The 16,549-nt window shown below is 34.0% G+C and overlaps 3 protein-coding genes across 4 annotated transcripts; 2 read left to right on the top strand and 1 right to left on the bottom strand.

Annotated features, from left to right (window-relative positions):
- The first annotated feature begins 851 nt into the window (after positions 1 to 851).
- On the top strand, positions 852 to 4,439 carry LOC105792838 (uncharacterized). Its single transcript, XM_012621643.2, has 3 exons — positions 852 to 1,125; positions 2,319 to 2,550; positions 3,669 to 4,439. The coding sequence occupies exons 1-3, from the start codon at positions 983 to 985 to the stop codon at positions 3,963 to 3,965; spliced, it is 672 nt and encodes a 223-aa protein (XP_012477097.1). The 5' UTR covers positions 852 to 982; the 3' UTR covers positions 3,966 to 4,439.
- A 1,033-nt stretch (positions 4,440 to 5,472) lies between these two features.
- LOC105792840 (tRNA (cytosine(38)-C(5))-methyltransferase 2) lies at positions 5,473 to 9,678 on the top strand. The gene is made up of 10 exons (XM_012621646.2): positions 5,473 to 5,630; positions 5,751 to 5,861; positions 6,949 to 7,042; positions 7,150 to 7,268; positions 7,372 to 7,494; positions 7,795 to 8,146; positions 8,246 to 8,340; positions 8,934 to 8,999; positions 9,085 to 9,149; positions 9,227 to 9,678. Exons 1-10 carry the CDS (start codon positions 5,538 to 5,540, stop codon positions 9,327 to 9,329), a joined length of 1,221 nt encoding a protein of 406 aa, XP_012477100.1. The 5' UTR covers positions 5,473 to 5,537; the 3' UTR covers positions 9,330 to 9,678.
- Positions 9,679 to 10,413: 735 nt separating this feature from the next.
- LOC105792839 (probable boron transporter 7) lies at positions 10,414 to 13,599 on the bottom strand. Of its 2 annotated transcripts, none has more exons than XM_012621645.2 (11): positions 13,496 to 13,599; positions 13,325 to 13,407; positions 13,061 to 13,253; positions 12,656 to 12,960; positions 12,244 to 12,584; positions 12,076 to 12,171; positions 11,884 to 12,000; positions 11,487 to 11,806; positions 11,144 to 11,414; positions 10,664 to 10,798; positions 10,414 to 10,552 (listed from the first exon to the last, which is right to left on the bottom strand). In XM_012621645.2, the coding sequence occupies exons 1-11, from the start codon at positions 13,597 to 13,599 to the stop codon at positions 10,523 to 10,525; spliced, it is 1,995 nt and encodes a 664-aa protein (XP_012477099.1). In that variant the 3' UTR covers positions 10,414 to 10,522. The 2 variants fall into 2 exon arrangements, with proteins under 2 accessions (XP_012477099.1, XP_052491306.1); XM_052635346.1 differs by having other exon boundaries at positions 11,487 to 11,796; positions 11,880 to 12,000.
- Between the last annotated feature and the right edge of the window lie 2,950 nt (positions 13,600 to 16,549).

A 16,549-nucleotide genomic window follows, 5' to 3' on the forward strand; every position in this document is an offset into this window, starting at 1 on the left:
GTAAATATTTATTTTATTAAATTATATTATTGCCTTTAATATATAAGGTAAACTATATCGGACTCATCATTAGTAAAAAATTGTCACCTAATTATGAAAAATTATAAAATGTTCACTCGATTATTCAATTTTATCTTTTCGGTCACCAATGGGCTAATAGTGACAACTTTTAAAATTGATAAAATAGTAACTTTAACCTTCAATATTTATAATTTTGTCAATTTAGTTTTTATTCCAAAAATCTAACTCTCAACATTTACATATTATGCAAATATATATATATTTTAGTTTTGATTTTGTTTATGACTTCAGTCACACAACATGTATAAGTTATAATCTAAATTGTTCTCACTCTTATTCCATGTGTCTTGTATCAATTTGATTCTATTTTATAAAGGTAAACTACGCCCAATCTTACTAAACTATGAATAAGTTTACGTTTTGATTATTCAATTTTACAAGATTACAAAATGATCTTAAATTGTTCTAAAGTTTTCATTCAAGTCATTCAATCTCAGATACCGACAATCGGATTAACTTGGATCTAAGGTATGTTATTGTACTAATTGATGTGTACCGATTCACTATACCGATCATTGAATCATCACTCAGAGCTCGCTAGCTAGACTTAAAAAAAATTTAATAACTCAATGACTTAAATAAAAACTTCCAAACAGTTTAGTGATTTAAATGAAAATTTTTGAATAATTTAGTAATCATTTTGTAATTTTTTGAAGTTGAATGATCAAAAAGTAAACTTACTAATAATTTAGTGACCTTGGTGTAGTTTACCCAAAAATAATTTATTATTTGTATTTATCGTTTCGACTCATTATCTTAATTTTATGTGAATTATTATTCGATCCAAGCATTGCTGTCATAAAACCAGCACTATTACAAGATCCATACCAAAAATCATCACTGTCGCTGTTTGTTCATTTCTGGGGTTTCTTCTATTTTTTCACTTCAAAGCTCTCTGTGAATGGCAGCTTCGGCATCATCATCATCATCATCAACAACAACAAAAACGATACCGGCGAGGAAAAGGGGATGGCTCAGCAACATCTCCTCAATTTCATCACGGATTTATTTCTTCCTTATCTTCCTTCAGATCCCACTTTTCAGGTCAAACCCCATTTTTTTTTCTCTTCTAAGTTCATATCCCTTCTCTCTTGGATGTTAATTTTAGCCGTGTTTTTAGCACCAGTTGTAGAATTTGTTGAGGATCTGTTTTTTTAGAATTGGATTTGATTAAAAGAAATAGTGAATTAGAAAAGGAAGCACCAAAAAGAAGCTATGAAATGTTGAAATTGATGCTTGATGTTTAATGGATCTTGTGATAATGTTGTTTTATGGTAATTTGTTGTGAGGGTTGACTTTTGGGGACTTGCCATTGTTATAAGAATTGGTCAACTGGTAAGGGCTTTTAAGGTTGTTCTAAAGGTTCTCCATGGTTCAAAGTACCACGGAATGGAGCGCAACAGTGCTTTAGGTTTGGATTCAGTGTTATTATAGCACTGAAAACGTGAATCGGGCAAAAAGATTTGGATCTAGTTGATGGACAACTTGGAATATGAACGATGATTCAATGTTCCTCAGTGATCATATTGAACATAAACCGAATCCTCGAATCACCATCAGTTCAGCTAATGCTAAATATTTAGTAAACCTAGTCGAAAGTGAGCCCGTGATTGTGATTTTGTTAACCAAAGTGAGCAATGTTTTGAATGTTACTTAGCGACAGAGGAAACCATTGTGTCTAACAGTATGTCCATAGGTTATGGAACACAAGATATGGAGAGGTGCCCTTGAGGATATATATTGAATGAATTCAAGGGTTCGTTTGTTTCACGAAAAATGAATCCTGAAAATTGACTTTTGAGAATTTTTTATATTTTCAGTAAAATATTTTCTGTTGGTTGGTTGTTTTACCAGAAAATCTGGATTGACGTAAAAGGAATGCGGTTTATTCTTATTTTCTTTGCTTCTGCTTCTATTCTTAGGGGATCAATCCATTTTTGCTTGGCTTTAGCTTCTATACAAGAAGGGATTGATTCCGTTAATACTTAGGTGGATGACATTTTTTTATCCTTTAGCTTTCGAATGTCTTATGGTTATCTGGTTTTTGTTCCTGAAAATGCAATTCTTGCTTTTATTTCTGAGATGCGGAATGGCACAAAGTCCTAAGTTACTGTTTTTTTTTTTCAAAATCCTTGTCTAGTGGCTCTACATGTATTCTACCTGATCTAGCATTCACTGCGATAAACCAGAATATGATTTCATGGGGCTTCCTTTATCACCTTTTTCTCTTTTGGCAGGATCCCATGCAGATCCGGAATGTGTTCAACTCCAATTCATGTCACATCTTCCCAGTTGATCGCAAGTGACATCTTTCCTGTACCTGTGGTGAAGGCAATCCTTCTTCCCGGAGCCATTACAAATGGCCTTGCCAAGAATTGGACTGTTCCGAGCTGGGACAACTTGTTAAACATGTATAACTTAACTAGTATAAAGGAATCCTCTGCATTACCCGATCTCCAGCGCTTAGAGGTTATTATCCTTGACTTTTTAATCCTTTTTTCTAATTTTTAGTTTTTAATGGATTTCCAGTATATGTGTGAAGAAATTTACTGTTATGTTACCGGTAGACCTTGTAGGGAAGCATGCACGTAATCTTAAGGGTCCCCACGATAGTTATTTGTTAACCCAAAAAACATCAAAGCCGAGCATGATTTGGATTTGAACATTGTCTCTAGGGGTGTGAGAACAAGATACCTATAATCAAAAGACTTGATTTGGATTTGGACTTGGACTTGGCTTTAGCTTGAAAGACTCAATTTAGATTTTGTCATTTTCAAGCAGAGAATAAGCTTTAGCAGCTCGAGCTAACTGAGTTCAAGTAACTTACGAGCCTAATTGAGTTTTTTATTTTAGTTAGTATTGAAGAAGTTTCCGTTCAATCTCTGATTTGAGCATAAGAATAGAGCTCGTTTTTTTGCTTAGCTAAATAAGCTTATTGGTAAAAAGACATCTTTAGTCCTTTTCAATTTCGATATTGAGCAAATTGGCCCCTCTATTAAAATTCGACGCAATTTAATCTCTGTCAATTTTGAAAGGGAGCAACTAAGGAAAATTAATCATGTCATCAATGTTTTTGTCAATTGTACATAATTTTGATTGGTATAATAACAAATTTATCCCTCAAAGTTTATGCATTAAATTTAGCCTGCATTATTTGTGTAAATGTGTAAATGTTCTAAATTTGTTGAATTTTTTTAGAATGAAGACTAAATTGACACAATATGTAAATATCTAGGGCTAAATTTGTTGTTATACCTATCAAAATTATGTATAATTGATGTAAGACAATAATGTTGCGATTAATTGTCCTTGCTCATTTTCAAAATTGACAATAATTAAATTGCTCCGATTTTTTTGAGCGGCACGAATTTGCTCAATTTCAAAATCGAAAGTTATTGGAGAGGTCTTTTTACCAAGCTTATTTGAGCTTAATCAAATGAGCTCGAGCAGTTCTGTTTTGATCTCAAATCGAACTTATTTTCTTCCCTTATAGTCTTCACCGTACTTGCCACAATAGTCATCCAAATTAGTTTCCTATAAAAAATACAATCCCATAACCACATCTTGTTTATTTTTTTCTCGTACAGGTTCTAGCAGGAAGCTACTTTTGTGTGGCAGGAGCACTCGTGGGACTTCTAAAACCCGGAAGAATGAGCATGTTTGGGACACTGCTCGTAATATGGGGTCTCGTCAAGGAAGGGATCATAGGAAAACCGGCAAATACCGATCTTACAAAAGCTGTATACGTATATCCAACAATGGTGCTTGCACTAATTTGTGCCTTGTCATCGATCAAGTACGACGTAAAGAAAGTTATGAGAACTGCCCCTGCACGACCAATGGCAAAGCCTCTTCAGAGCTCTTCCAAATCTAAGCTGAAATAATCGGAAAAAAAAAAAACCTCGAGTGAAAAGCTATTCTAACATTTACTTTTATACTGAACTCTTGTAACCTGTCAGCTGAAGTGTCTTTCCTTATAAATTCCAGAAAAAACCTCATTCGCTGCTTCGAGTTTATTAGTTTTTAACCAATGTTTTCTGGAGCTGCATACCATGCTTCAAAACTACAGATTCGAGCTTAAGAGATGCTGTGCATCCATGTTCGCTTACCGCAGGCAGGCAAGGCTGTGAAATAAGGGGCTAGAATCTGTAGTTCGAAGCTGTTGCTAGCAGGCATGGCATCGAGTTCAGTAATTTGCAGAAGCTTCCATCTATTTTCGTGCTTAGCCTCGATTTAGTATCTTGTTTTCAGCCATTGATTTTTGTTCATCCTTTAGCTTCTGTTTTTTTCAGGTTTCTTGCTTTGATATTTGTTTTGTGTTTTAAATTAATTAATTGTCATTGTGAGAATTTCATTAATTGCTTTTCTTAGCTGCATTGAGAACTTTCATTTGTGAGATTTTATACATAGCATCTAGCTGAGTCAAGCTTGTACTCGAGCTTAACTCAAAATTGGGAGCTTGATATTCAGCTCAAGTTCAACTGGACATCTATTTTAAGCTTGGGTTTGGCTCAATACGTAATCGAATTACTCGAGCTTGATTTAGTTCATTTATTAATTTTCGTATTTAAGCTCAACTAAGCTTGCACATATTCAAGCTCGGCTCGATAATTAAGTTTAGGGTTAATAATATATTAATAGCAATAATGTAATTTAATAATATAAAAAATAGAACATATATTAAAAACGAAAAGCTTAATAAAGTTTGCGAACTATTTGAGTCAAGTATTACTAAATTCGAATTTAGCTCGATTAATAGTTCAAGTTGCTTGAGGTCGAGCACAAGCTTGGCTCGATAATGATCAAATCGATTTTGACTCAAAAAAGAGTCAAACTTAAGTAACTTACCACCATTAGTGTCTCATTTGCACCTTTAATTGTGATGAGAGAAGTGGAAGAGTTTATAGGAAATAAACTAATAATTTATATATCACAAATTGACATTTAAATTATACTCATTTTATTATTTTAGTATATATATTTTTTCAATTTGATAGATGAACTATCATTTTTGTCTTAATTTATATCAAAAAATAAAAATTTCCATGTAAATGTTGTACACTTGAGTAATTTTCTAGAGAAAATGATAATTTAGGTATGAAATTTTAAAAAAATCAAATACAAAAATAAGAAAACAATTATAATTGAGGGCAAGATATGATTTATTCTAGCTAATAACCCATGACAAAGTTCATCATAGAATCTAAGTTCATGGATCAACTTGTTCAAAAGTTATCAATTTTTTAGACTAATGTGAATAAAAAAAGTTTTGAGACCAAGTTGGAAAAAAGTTTCCAAGTTCATGGACTGAGAACAAATTAGGCCTTAAAAAATTCAGACCCAACATAAAAATTCTTAATTTGATCAAAACGACACAGTGTCCTATATTTTGAAAGGCCTCGGGCACAGCTTAACTTGAACAAAAAAGCCAAACAAGAAAAACGCGGCGGCGGTTGATGAAGAAAGGGAAAGAAATGGCGGAAACCATATGTCAAAGCACAAAGGATCCATGGCGAGTCTTAGAATTCTATAGTGGCATTGGTGGCATGGTTGGTATTTCTTAAAACCCTCCTAAAACCCCAAAAATCTTAATTTGTTTCCTTTTTTTCAGTGAATTAGTATTTAATTTTTACAATGACATTTTTTTCTTTCACATTTCACTGTTTTAGAGGTATTCTCTAATGAAAGCTGGCGTCAACTATCATGTAATCGAAGCCTTCGAGATCAACGATAAAGCTAATGATGTTTATCAGCACAATTTTGGTCACCGCCCTTATCAGGTTCTCTGTAATGGGTTTTCTTGAATGATTTTTTTTATGTTTTGGAATTATATATATATATATATATATATATTAGAGTCAACCCAGTTTATTTAATTTAGTTTCTTTTTTCCTTTTTAGTGATTTCTGGTTATGGTTCACCGTAATTTTTTGTTTTCAGTTTCTATGCATTGGTGGGGGTAGAATTACATTATAAATTTTGGGGGTCAAAATGCAATTTTACCGTTACAAATTTTTTATTTTTGGAGGACTAAACTACAATTTTACCATTGGAGGATGGGTTGAAGGCCCCTTCCCCTGCTTAGGCTATTGAAACAATGGAAGTTCTTATTATTTACATGTTTATGTTTTCGAATTATGATTTTTTACTTTTAGAATCAACCCAATATATTGATTTAGTTTCTTTTTACCTTTTTAGTGATTTCTGGTTATGGTTCACTGTAATCTTTTAGACTTAGGGGTGAGTCAGAAATTTTATAGTGGGGACAGAATCAAATTGTAAATTTTTAGGATCAAAATGCAATTTCCCCAATGTATTAGCTTACAAAGATTTTTAATTTTTGAAGGACTAAACTACAATTTTACCATTGAGGGGTGAAGGCCCCTTGCCCTGCTTAGGTTACTGCAACAATGGAAGTTCTTATTATTTACATGCGCATGTTTTCACCTTTTTAGTTCACTGTAAATTATAATTTTACCAGTTTGTTAATTTAGTTTCTTTTCACCTTTTTAGTGATTTCTGGTTATAGTTCACTGTAAATTTCCACTCAGTTTCTATGCATTGGTGTTAGGCTCAGGGCAAAATCAGAAATTTTATATTGAGGACATAATTAAATTATAATTTTTTGGGGTCAAAATGCTATTTTATCTTTACAACTTTTCAATTTTTGAAGGACTAAACTACAATTTTACCATTGGAGGGTGGGGGAAGGCCCCTGCCCCTGCCCCTGCTTAGGCTACTGAAACAATGGGAGTTTGCTACAATTTTTTCCGTTTTCGGTTTCTATGCATTGTTCTTAGGCAACTCGAGCAATGGGAGTTATTATTTATATGTTTATGTTTTGTTGAACAATATTGGTCAAGACAGGGAAATATTCAGAGCCTAACTGAAGTCGATCTTGATAGTTATCAAGCAAATGTGTGGCTTCTTTCTCCTCCTTGTCAACCATATACTAGACAAGGTGAAGCTTACTAATGTTGCATATTACACTTTAAACGGATTATTCGAGTAGTTGATGGATAGCTCTTTGAATATGGGGAAACATGTTTTTGTGTTTTGTTTTGTTAGGTCTCCAGAAACACTCTGCCGATGCTCGAGCGTTTTCATTTCTTAATATTCTCGAACTTATGCCACGTATGTCAAAACCTCCAGATATGTTACTTGTAGAAAATGTTGTCGGATTCGAGGTATGTTTCTCGAGGACGTTAACATGACCCGTATTTGTAACATGAGGTGTTTTTACTTCTCATCTTTCTAATCTCTTTGTTTCGGTGTGCGGAAACGTTGCAGACTTCAGATACTCATGCAAAAATGGTAGAAGTATTGGCAAATTCCGGTCTTGTTACGCAGGAGTTTATTTTGAGCCCACTTCAATTTGGTGTTCCATATTCCAGACCACGCTATTTTTGCCTGGTTATCTCTCTCTCTCTCTCTCTCTCTCATATTTAGAATGTTCTATCAGTCATTCGACAGCTTATCTCTCAATATTTAGAATGTTTTCTGCCATATCGAGCACTGGAATGTTACAACGAACAAATTCATTTCACTTCAACCAATGGTTATGCTTTAATCCTGAACTTCATTTATCCTATGTTCTTCCAGTTTGTTTATTCCTGCATGCATATCGTTTCTTTTGCCGTGTGCGTGCACATGTGATTACTTGTTAATTTTATATTCGAAGAATTTCGTATAATTTATGGTGTACTTGTGCAGGCAAAACGAAAGCCTTTATCTTTTCAGTACCAGCTGTTCAATAACCAGCTTCTCTTGTCTCCGAGCCCGTTATTTGGTAACAATGAGAAGACAGTGATTGATGAAAACAGTCAATCACAAGAGAACTGGGATAAGTTAATTGATTCTTGCCAGCCAATAGAAAACTTTCTTGAATTTACATCTTCAAGTGATCAAGTAAACACGGAAACCGGTCCTTTCGCGAATGCTGAAGTTTCCGGAAATGACCAGGAAACTTCAGAGACATTTGTCGAAGGAGATGAATTCGATTTTGGTGCTATAGATCAGTTTGTAGTTCCATTAAGTCTAATCGAGAGGTGGGGAAGTGCTATGGGTATCTTTACGTCATCGTTTAACTTTTCTCGATCCCAACTTCTATTTTGATGCATTTACCGATTCTTTTTGCTTAAAAGTAATCCTTAATGAAGTTTAGATATTGTTTACCCGGATTCGAAACGATGTTGTTGTTTTACGAAAAGCTATTATCGGTATGTGAAAGGTACCGGCTCCCTTTTGGCAACTATCCAGGTAAAGTTTCCTTCTTAGGATACCGACGTCTATTATGGTATGCCCGTGTAGGTTTTGTTGGTAAAAGTATCATGGATGCCCCTGTGCTAAGAGTCAGATTACATTTTACCTCATTTACTTAAAAATTGGAAAAATTAGTCCCTGTACGTTAGAATAAAGAGCAAATTGGTCCTTTCTGTTAAAATTTCACCCATTTCTACTGTTAAAACCTAATATAGCTGATAGAATAACCAGAGAGTTACGCGTGATGTGTCACGCGTACCTCATACTGATGTACAGGAACCAATTTTTAACAACAGAAATGGATGGAATTTTTAACAGAAAAACTAATTTGTTCTTTGCCTATTTTCTTAGTAGAGGTGCAAAATGTAATCTCATACTGATGTACAGGAACCAATTTTTAACAACAGAAATGGATGGAATTTTTAACAGAAAAATTAATTAGTTCTTTGCCTATTTTTTTAGTAGAGGTGCAAAATGTAATCTGACTCCTAATATAAGGGCCTTTTTTGTTACTTTAACCAGGTTTTGTTTCTTTTATGATATGATATGATTTAATATGATATATATATATGTGAATGGTCAATTTGCAGCCAAAGAACAAGGGAAAAACATCTTCTTTAAAGGAGCAGTGCCTTAGATATTTTACTCCGAGGGAGGTACATGTTTCTCAACGTTTATATTGATCCCTGGTTTTCGGTTCTCATTTATGAATTCTAACGAGTTTTCTTCGAAAATGATCAGGTAGCCAATTTGCATTCTTTTCCAAAAGATTTTCAGTTCCCAAAGCACATAAGCCTTAGACAACGGTACGATGTTGGCATTTGAGACTATTTCCATTGTTTCAACAAAATCGGAGTTAATCTAAACTATTTTTTTGATGCAGTTACGCGATGCTTGGAAATAGTTTAAGTGTAGCCGTTGTTGCCCCCTTACTCCAGTACATGTTTGCTAACCGTCATGATTTTTCAGCACAAGAATTACATTAACACCGGATGCATATCTATTTCACTTCTTCAGACACACGACCTTTGCGTGTCCAAAGTTCTTAAGCAATGGCATTGGGGCGCCACTTGAATTTAGCCTGAGAAAACTATGTTAGCCGTTGACTGAGTCGTTGCTTCTTGCATCAGGTCGGTTCTCGTAGTTCATATATTCGGTAACCTGAGAGAATGTGTAGAAATCGTATTATAGGTAATGTATCTTAGATGGATACGGATACGGATTATAGAATACATTCTAAAAAAATCCAATTAATTGTTAGGCTCAGTTGATTTGCCTATACTCTCAAACTTTAATCATTCTATTAAAAACTCTATTTATTTTTACGGTTAAAAATCAATCTTTACATGTCAAATGAGATACATGTGTCAAGTCACGTGTAACTTTTTGGTTATTCTGTTAGCTATACCAATTTTTAATAGAAATGATCAAGTTGTTGATTTTTTGTATAAAGAGGATAAAATGTAATTTGAGTTTTAGTACATGGGGCTTTCATGCTACTTTTTATCTATTTTTATTTTAAAGTTCCAACGCATAAATGAGATCATTGTGCTAAAAATGACCATAAATGAGACAATCATACTAGGAAGTGATTTGGGATCGATTAACACCACCCCTCAAATTTGGTTCTGTTATTGTGGAATTAAGGTCGAATAACTCGAGTTATAGTGTAAGCTAAAATCAAGCATTTTTAATGGATTTTTTTATATTTAATTACATTGAAAAATATTTGAAATTGAATTTAAGCATGAGACGAAGTTTATGTTTTTAATTCTAGGTTATACCTTTTAAGATTGAATCTAACTAAACAAGTTTAAGTAGATTTAATTTTTATCTTCAATCAAGTTCAAGCTTTAAAGATGAAATTAGCTCACACTCAGGGGATTGTACTCAAATAAAACAAATGAAAAACATGGGGATTAAAATTAAAACATGAAAAGCACCACATCTGCAATGAAAAGAGACTGAAAATGAAAACAAGAGTAACCCTCCCTATTTTTGCCTTATTCCTAATCTCATTTCTCCCTTTTAGGTTTTTTATACATTACCAATAATTTTTATGGGTTCTTTCTTGGGGGGTGATTTTCTGCTAATTTATTATTGCAGCTTTGCTCTCCAGCCAGGGATTTTCTGGATCAGCTTGTAAATACCATTCCAATTTATTATTGCAATTTTGCTCTTAGCCATTCCTTGGATTCTCTGGATGAACCTGTAAAACCCAAAAATATAATCTATGTTACTCAAATTTGAGTATGAGTGTACTCTAGATACAATTCGTGTTAAATATTCGAATATGTGTCAGAAATGTTAAAAGATATACCTGATATAATCTGTCTTCTTTATAGCTTTTAGTTCTAAGCTTAAGCTCTCCTCTGCTAGTTGTCATTTCATCCAATATCTCAGCATCATGGAAATCATCATCAGTGCCTTCTGCGCCATTTGATGATTCCCCTTCCTGCATTCCGATCATCAATATACATACATGCATGCAAGCATATGTAGCCTCAGTGTCACCTATGGTGAAACACACAAATACATATGTATGCAGGGACAAATCCAGAAAATTATTTTAAGAGGGTTAAGATGAATCATAAGTTATAGAGGTCAAAGTGTAATTTTATCATATACTAACATATAACATCATTAAAATTTAAGGGATTAAATGACAAATCTATCATTTTGAAGGGTCTAGGCCACTGCCTACCCTTTTGCCTTCGTTCCTGCATACATGCATGCGTGCATATGTAGCCTTAGTGTCACCTATGGTGGAAACAACAAAAAGTCCTATAGAAAGATGTACCTGGAGTGATACTTTTCTCGGGGTACCAATGATTTCTTCGTACTCGGCGGCATCGAGTTCTTGAAGGTGTTCAGGCTGGAAAAATTTTGGGAGGACGTGTCGCCGGATACTGATGAGAAGGAAGAAAGGTACCGGGAACAATATCCCAGCAATAGGTATCCATGTGACCCCAAAACATATAATGAAATACGCAATTTGGAACAATGTGAACAACAAAATGGCCTTGAATGGTACCAACTCCAAATATGATGCATGTAAGGTTTCCAAGACCCTGTTTCCATACATAAGAAAGTTAGCTTAGTGCCTGAGTAATCTCGGGTTTAGGGTTTAAAGTGGGACTTACTTATAACGACGGCTCGGGGTAATGAAGAGTAGCAATATCCTTTCCCAAAATTGGCAACCTTCGAGACTATCGATGGCCATGTAGGCGAAATATCCCCATAGTACCGATGTAGGGATCATTCTTATTACGGGTACAATGAACATTGGTATTGCAACAAGGATTGATTGCAACAGGTTGCTCATCCGTTGCTCATTAACTCTAACGGGTAAATAAGCGTCGATGTGTTTCTCGGGATCGAATTTTTCTTTACCGTTGTTCCCGCCGTCGTCTTTCATCATGGCTTCTTTTAAGTTCCTCAATTCTTTGTCTGCTGAATCATGCTGCAATGACATTTCGATGTTATGTTGTAGTGAATCTCGAGATTGAATATGCGGTGGTACGAGTTTATGATACTTACAGCAGGGGATGCATCTAATTCAATGAACACGGCTTCCATTCTTCCGTAGATTTCGGATTGGCTTGCTTTTTGTTTCATGCCTTCCTTGACACTTTTCACCATTTTTTTCCGAATCATCTGCATATTCATCAGTTATATAGTCATCGAACAGACTTTAAATGGGAAATAGTTTCGAAAACTACGGAAGCATACCTGCTTGTTGAGAACCGCAAGGCTCTTGGTATGCATAGGAGATTGCGGTAGGACACCATTCGAAGGAGGGAGTCCAAGCAATCCGCAAACGAATGTCTGAAAACCATTTTGAGCATAAATTTAGTATGAAACAGAATGAAACTTGTACGACAAGCAATGGTTACGTACCGTAATCCCAAGGATCAAGATATCCCAATGGTAAGCAGAGGGTTTCTTAAGGTTAAACTCCTTTTGTTGTGCCAGCTGCGATGCGACACTGTGATCGAAGAAATATAAACCAGCTATCATCGATGCCGGTATAATGGCAGCAAAGATGTACAATGGTGGAACCCTTCCCATGTCCTTCACTACTGTCCAATGATATAGTGATTCGGGTTCCCATAGAAGTGGACAGTACAACCTTCTGGGAACTCCGGAATCGACTTTCCGGGGTACGGTATATGACAATGCTGTCCAAACCAAGACCATTAGTGGAACACCGTAGTCTGCGATTAAACTTCGAAGCCAACCTGAAAACCAGAGCCGATAAGTACATCATTCTGAAAGGACAAACAAACAAAAAAAACTGGTTCAACTGAACCTGTTCCGTAGCGCCACGATCTCGCGTTCCGTGTCATTAGAGACGTGTATAGGACCCCGAACGAGAAAATGACTGCTAGCAATCCATTAGTGTATAGCCAGTGGAACTGATGTGTCTCCCCATGAGACTCTCCACCTTCCGGCATATGGAATTCACTGACCACGCCTTTAATCGCTTCTTGAAGGAAAAGAACAGTGATCAACATGCCGAAAAGCTCGCCTGCGATCCTCGTAAACCGGTTGATTATGACGCAAGCGTTGAATATGGCGAGCAGAACGAGCATCATCGCGGTCCATAAACAGACCCTAGTGAAGGCAAAAAAACATAAAGACAAACTATCAAACATAGGGACAGAGGTGGACTGTTATGATGCCGTCAATGCGTAGGGAAAATATATTTCATTACCATGATGTCCAAGCCAAATAAAGTTCTTTGCCCAGTTCTGGTCTTTCTATACTGAAATTGTACAAGTAAGTGTACATTATAATCGTCGGTTCCGCAACACCGACTATCAACATAGGTTGACCGCCGATAATTGAGTGTATGATACCGCAGATGGCGGTGGAAGCCAATGTTTCCACCGTGCTAAGCGTGCCACCTAAAGAAAAAAAAAAGACAGTTTCATTAACGATTTCACATATGTATGATGATAGTAGCGGCATGTTTTACCTGTGTCTCGACTCAATTGCTCTCCGAAAGCAATAACTGGAAGAGCGGAAGCAAAGAAGATATAGGTCGTCGGAGCTAATATCCTGTTTGATAAAACGAAAATGAATAGGCACGGAAATATATGTAGCGGAGGAACATAAAAACGGTGATTGAATCGAATGAAAGACGTACCGAAAGCCTGAGCAGAATGCACTGGCCCAATCATGCCGATAACATGCTCTTCGTCCCTTGAAATCGCTGATTATACCCGAAAATGGACGTTTGTTGTTTTCCATAACTGAATTAAGGAAAGAAAAAAAAGGGTTTCATGTTTATATCTATGTTACTTGGATTCCAAGATAGTGTTCGAAGAAGCTTGTATGTATGTATGCATAATAACATCATATAATACAAACAGGAACCAACAATTAACTCTTTTTTTCTCAGATGTATGTATGCATGCATACGATGCGGAGGGAGGAGCAGGCAGGAGCTCTTGATCCCTTAAAATGGGAAAATTTTGCTTTAAATCCCTCAAAATTCAGTAGTTAATATATGATAAAATTACCTCACATGCATGTGATGTACATACGTAAACCAATATGATAATTATTAAGAAACAAAGACAGTGATGAATAAGAGTATATATTAAGAACCTTTTCAAAAGCTTCCTCGCCGGAGATAGAATTTTCCGATGCAAGAGGTGGTCGGAGATTTCACGTTGGAGGCTAAAAAGAAAACGAAAAAATGGCTCAGTTCTTTTGCTTCTTTACTACAACACAGCTATGCTATATATATATAAAAATGAAGAAAAGTAAAATTTACTAAAAAATTACAGTAAGTTAGAGAGATGGTTTTACAGTGTGTTACGGTGAGAGCAAGGTGGGTTCAAAGTTCAAACAAGGAGCGGTTTTTGCGGGGTCAATTTCCATTTTACCAGCCCTTAAGCTTCGGGTTTAACTTTTTTTTTAAAATATATATAATAGTAATAAATTTGTTTTATAACAACAAAAGAAAAAGTTAGCTATTTTGAGTATAATTACAGTACCTCAATAAATAAAAATGTGCTTAGAGATGAGGATGGAAACACTACTACATGCTTGGGGCTTAGGCGGCTTGGCCCGAATCAACTCCCATCCCATCAGGCTCGTGAAGGCTTTATGTTGGAACATTAGGGATATGGGCTGTACTAGAGTTGTGCATAGCCAGGGAGCACGACAAAAAAAAAAAGTTTTGGTAAAAATATATACTCGAAAAATAGATTTGTACAAAAAAATAAGGTTTATTTAGAAAATGAGTCGGTCTCGAGTAAGGTTTTTACTTGGCCCAACCCGAAATTTCAATAAAAAACCTGTTATTTTTACTGTTGTTTTCCCACTTTTTGTCATTGTTTTACTATCATTTAATTATTATATTGCTACTATTTTGTTATTAATGTTTGAATGTTGTATAACATTTGTTTTATTATTAATTTTGTTACTATTTTAGAGGCATTTGTCTGTTAAGTTACACGTATCTTAGTGTTATTTAAGTATAAATATTTTTTTAAAATTATTTTCAATTTGTTAGAAAATATTCATTTTAATATTTTTAGAGTATTTGGTGTATTATATTTTTTTATATAAAAATAAAATTAAAAAAATTAATATTGGCCAAATTCGAGTTTTAATATTTTTATCAGGATCTAACTTGAGTAAAAATTTAGGTCTATTTTTTAGGCCGAATCTAAACTTAACAATTAGACCTAAAATTTTATTAGGCCGGGTTTGACCCAACCCATAGGAAACTATAGACCGACCCTAGTTGTTCACTACCTTAAACAATGGATCTTCTTATTTAAGCTTAATTTATGTTTTCTTATGGAAACAAAAAAAAGAAGAAAAAAAGGTAAAGATGTTGAATGTTGGGCTAGCATTTTGGGGTTTTAGTAACCATTTAGGTGTTTCTTAAGAAGGTAGGAGTGATGGATTTTTGTCTTTTTGGAATAATTCTATCAATGTATTCTCTTCTCAATAAATAAAAATGTCACCAATTTTTTTAGTGTATTCTGATGGAGTACGAATGATTTTAAAGAAGTGGTTGCCAATTCATGACATAAGATTATGCATAGTAAACTAATGGTGTTAAAACTTTCATTAAAATTGAATTAATCGATCGAACCGATTTAATTCCACTAATTGGTTAGTTGTCGAATTTAACCGATTAATGATTTTTAAAATTTTGATTATCGATTAATTCAATTAACTTTATAGACAAATGAACATTATCACTGTGTAAAATAAATAAATTAAAATTATTTGAAAACAAATAGATTAAGTTACATGTTTGTTAATAATAAGCTAACTTAATAATAAATATCACTAGAAAATATCGAATTAAAATATATATCTTATTTGATGAAAGTAATTTTGGAATTTACTCACACGTCCCTAATGAGTGTTTAGTGAACCAAACATATTTTATATTTTTTCAAAATTTTAATCATATATCTGAAACATTGTAATATTATATTCTTAACGATCATATTATCATATATAACATTTCATTAAAATCTTAATACGAGAAATACGAATAAATAAAATTCAAATAAGACAACAAATATTTTTTTTTTTACAAATAAACAATAACAATAAACTTAAAATACAAACATCATAGTTTCAATTTCATGTTATGGCGTGAAGAGCATCAAGCACCAACTTTGTAAGAACAAAACATTCATGTTCCTCAGCTCTCACTCTCTTTAATTTCAAATCCCATTTTCTTATACAAATTTATGGCATCTTCATTGTTCGTCTCAACCCCAAATAAATTTTGGGCATGTAAAAATTAATAAAATAAACCGTATCAAAATTATATATAATTGATAAAATTATTAACATCGAGATTAATTATTCTTAATTATTCACTTTTAAAATTGACAATGATTAAATTATTTTAATTTTTTAGAATGACCAATATACTTAATATTAAGAAAGGAATTGAAGAAACCTTTTACCCCAATTTTCAACAACCAAAACCAAACGCATTTAATATAATAATATCTATCTTTCATCCACCATTTTGAAACTTGAATGTTATTTAACACAATATTCCTCTTTTACGTCAAGCATACCAAACGTGCCCTATTAATTTTATATGTTCTACATAATTTATATTACTTATGTATAAAACAATTTAATTATATGAAAATTACCATTTACAAGTACCCTAGTGAAATTAGTAACTTTTATTTAAATTTACTCAAAT

The sequence above is a fragment of the Gossypium raimondii genome, chromosome 8, assembly GCF_025698545.1.
Source record: "Gossypium raimondii isolate GPD5lz chromosome 8, ASM2569854v1, whole genome shotgun sequence".
NCBI lineage: Eukaryota > Viridiplantae > Streptophyta > Magnoliopsida > Malvales > Malvaceae > Gossypium > Gossypium raimondii.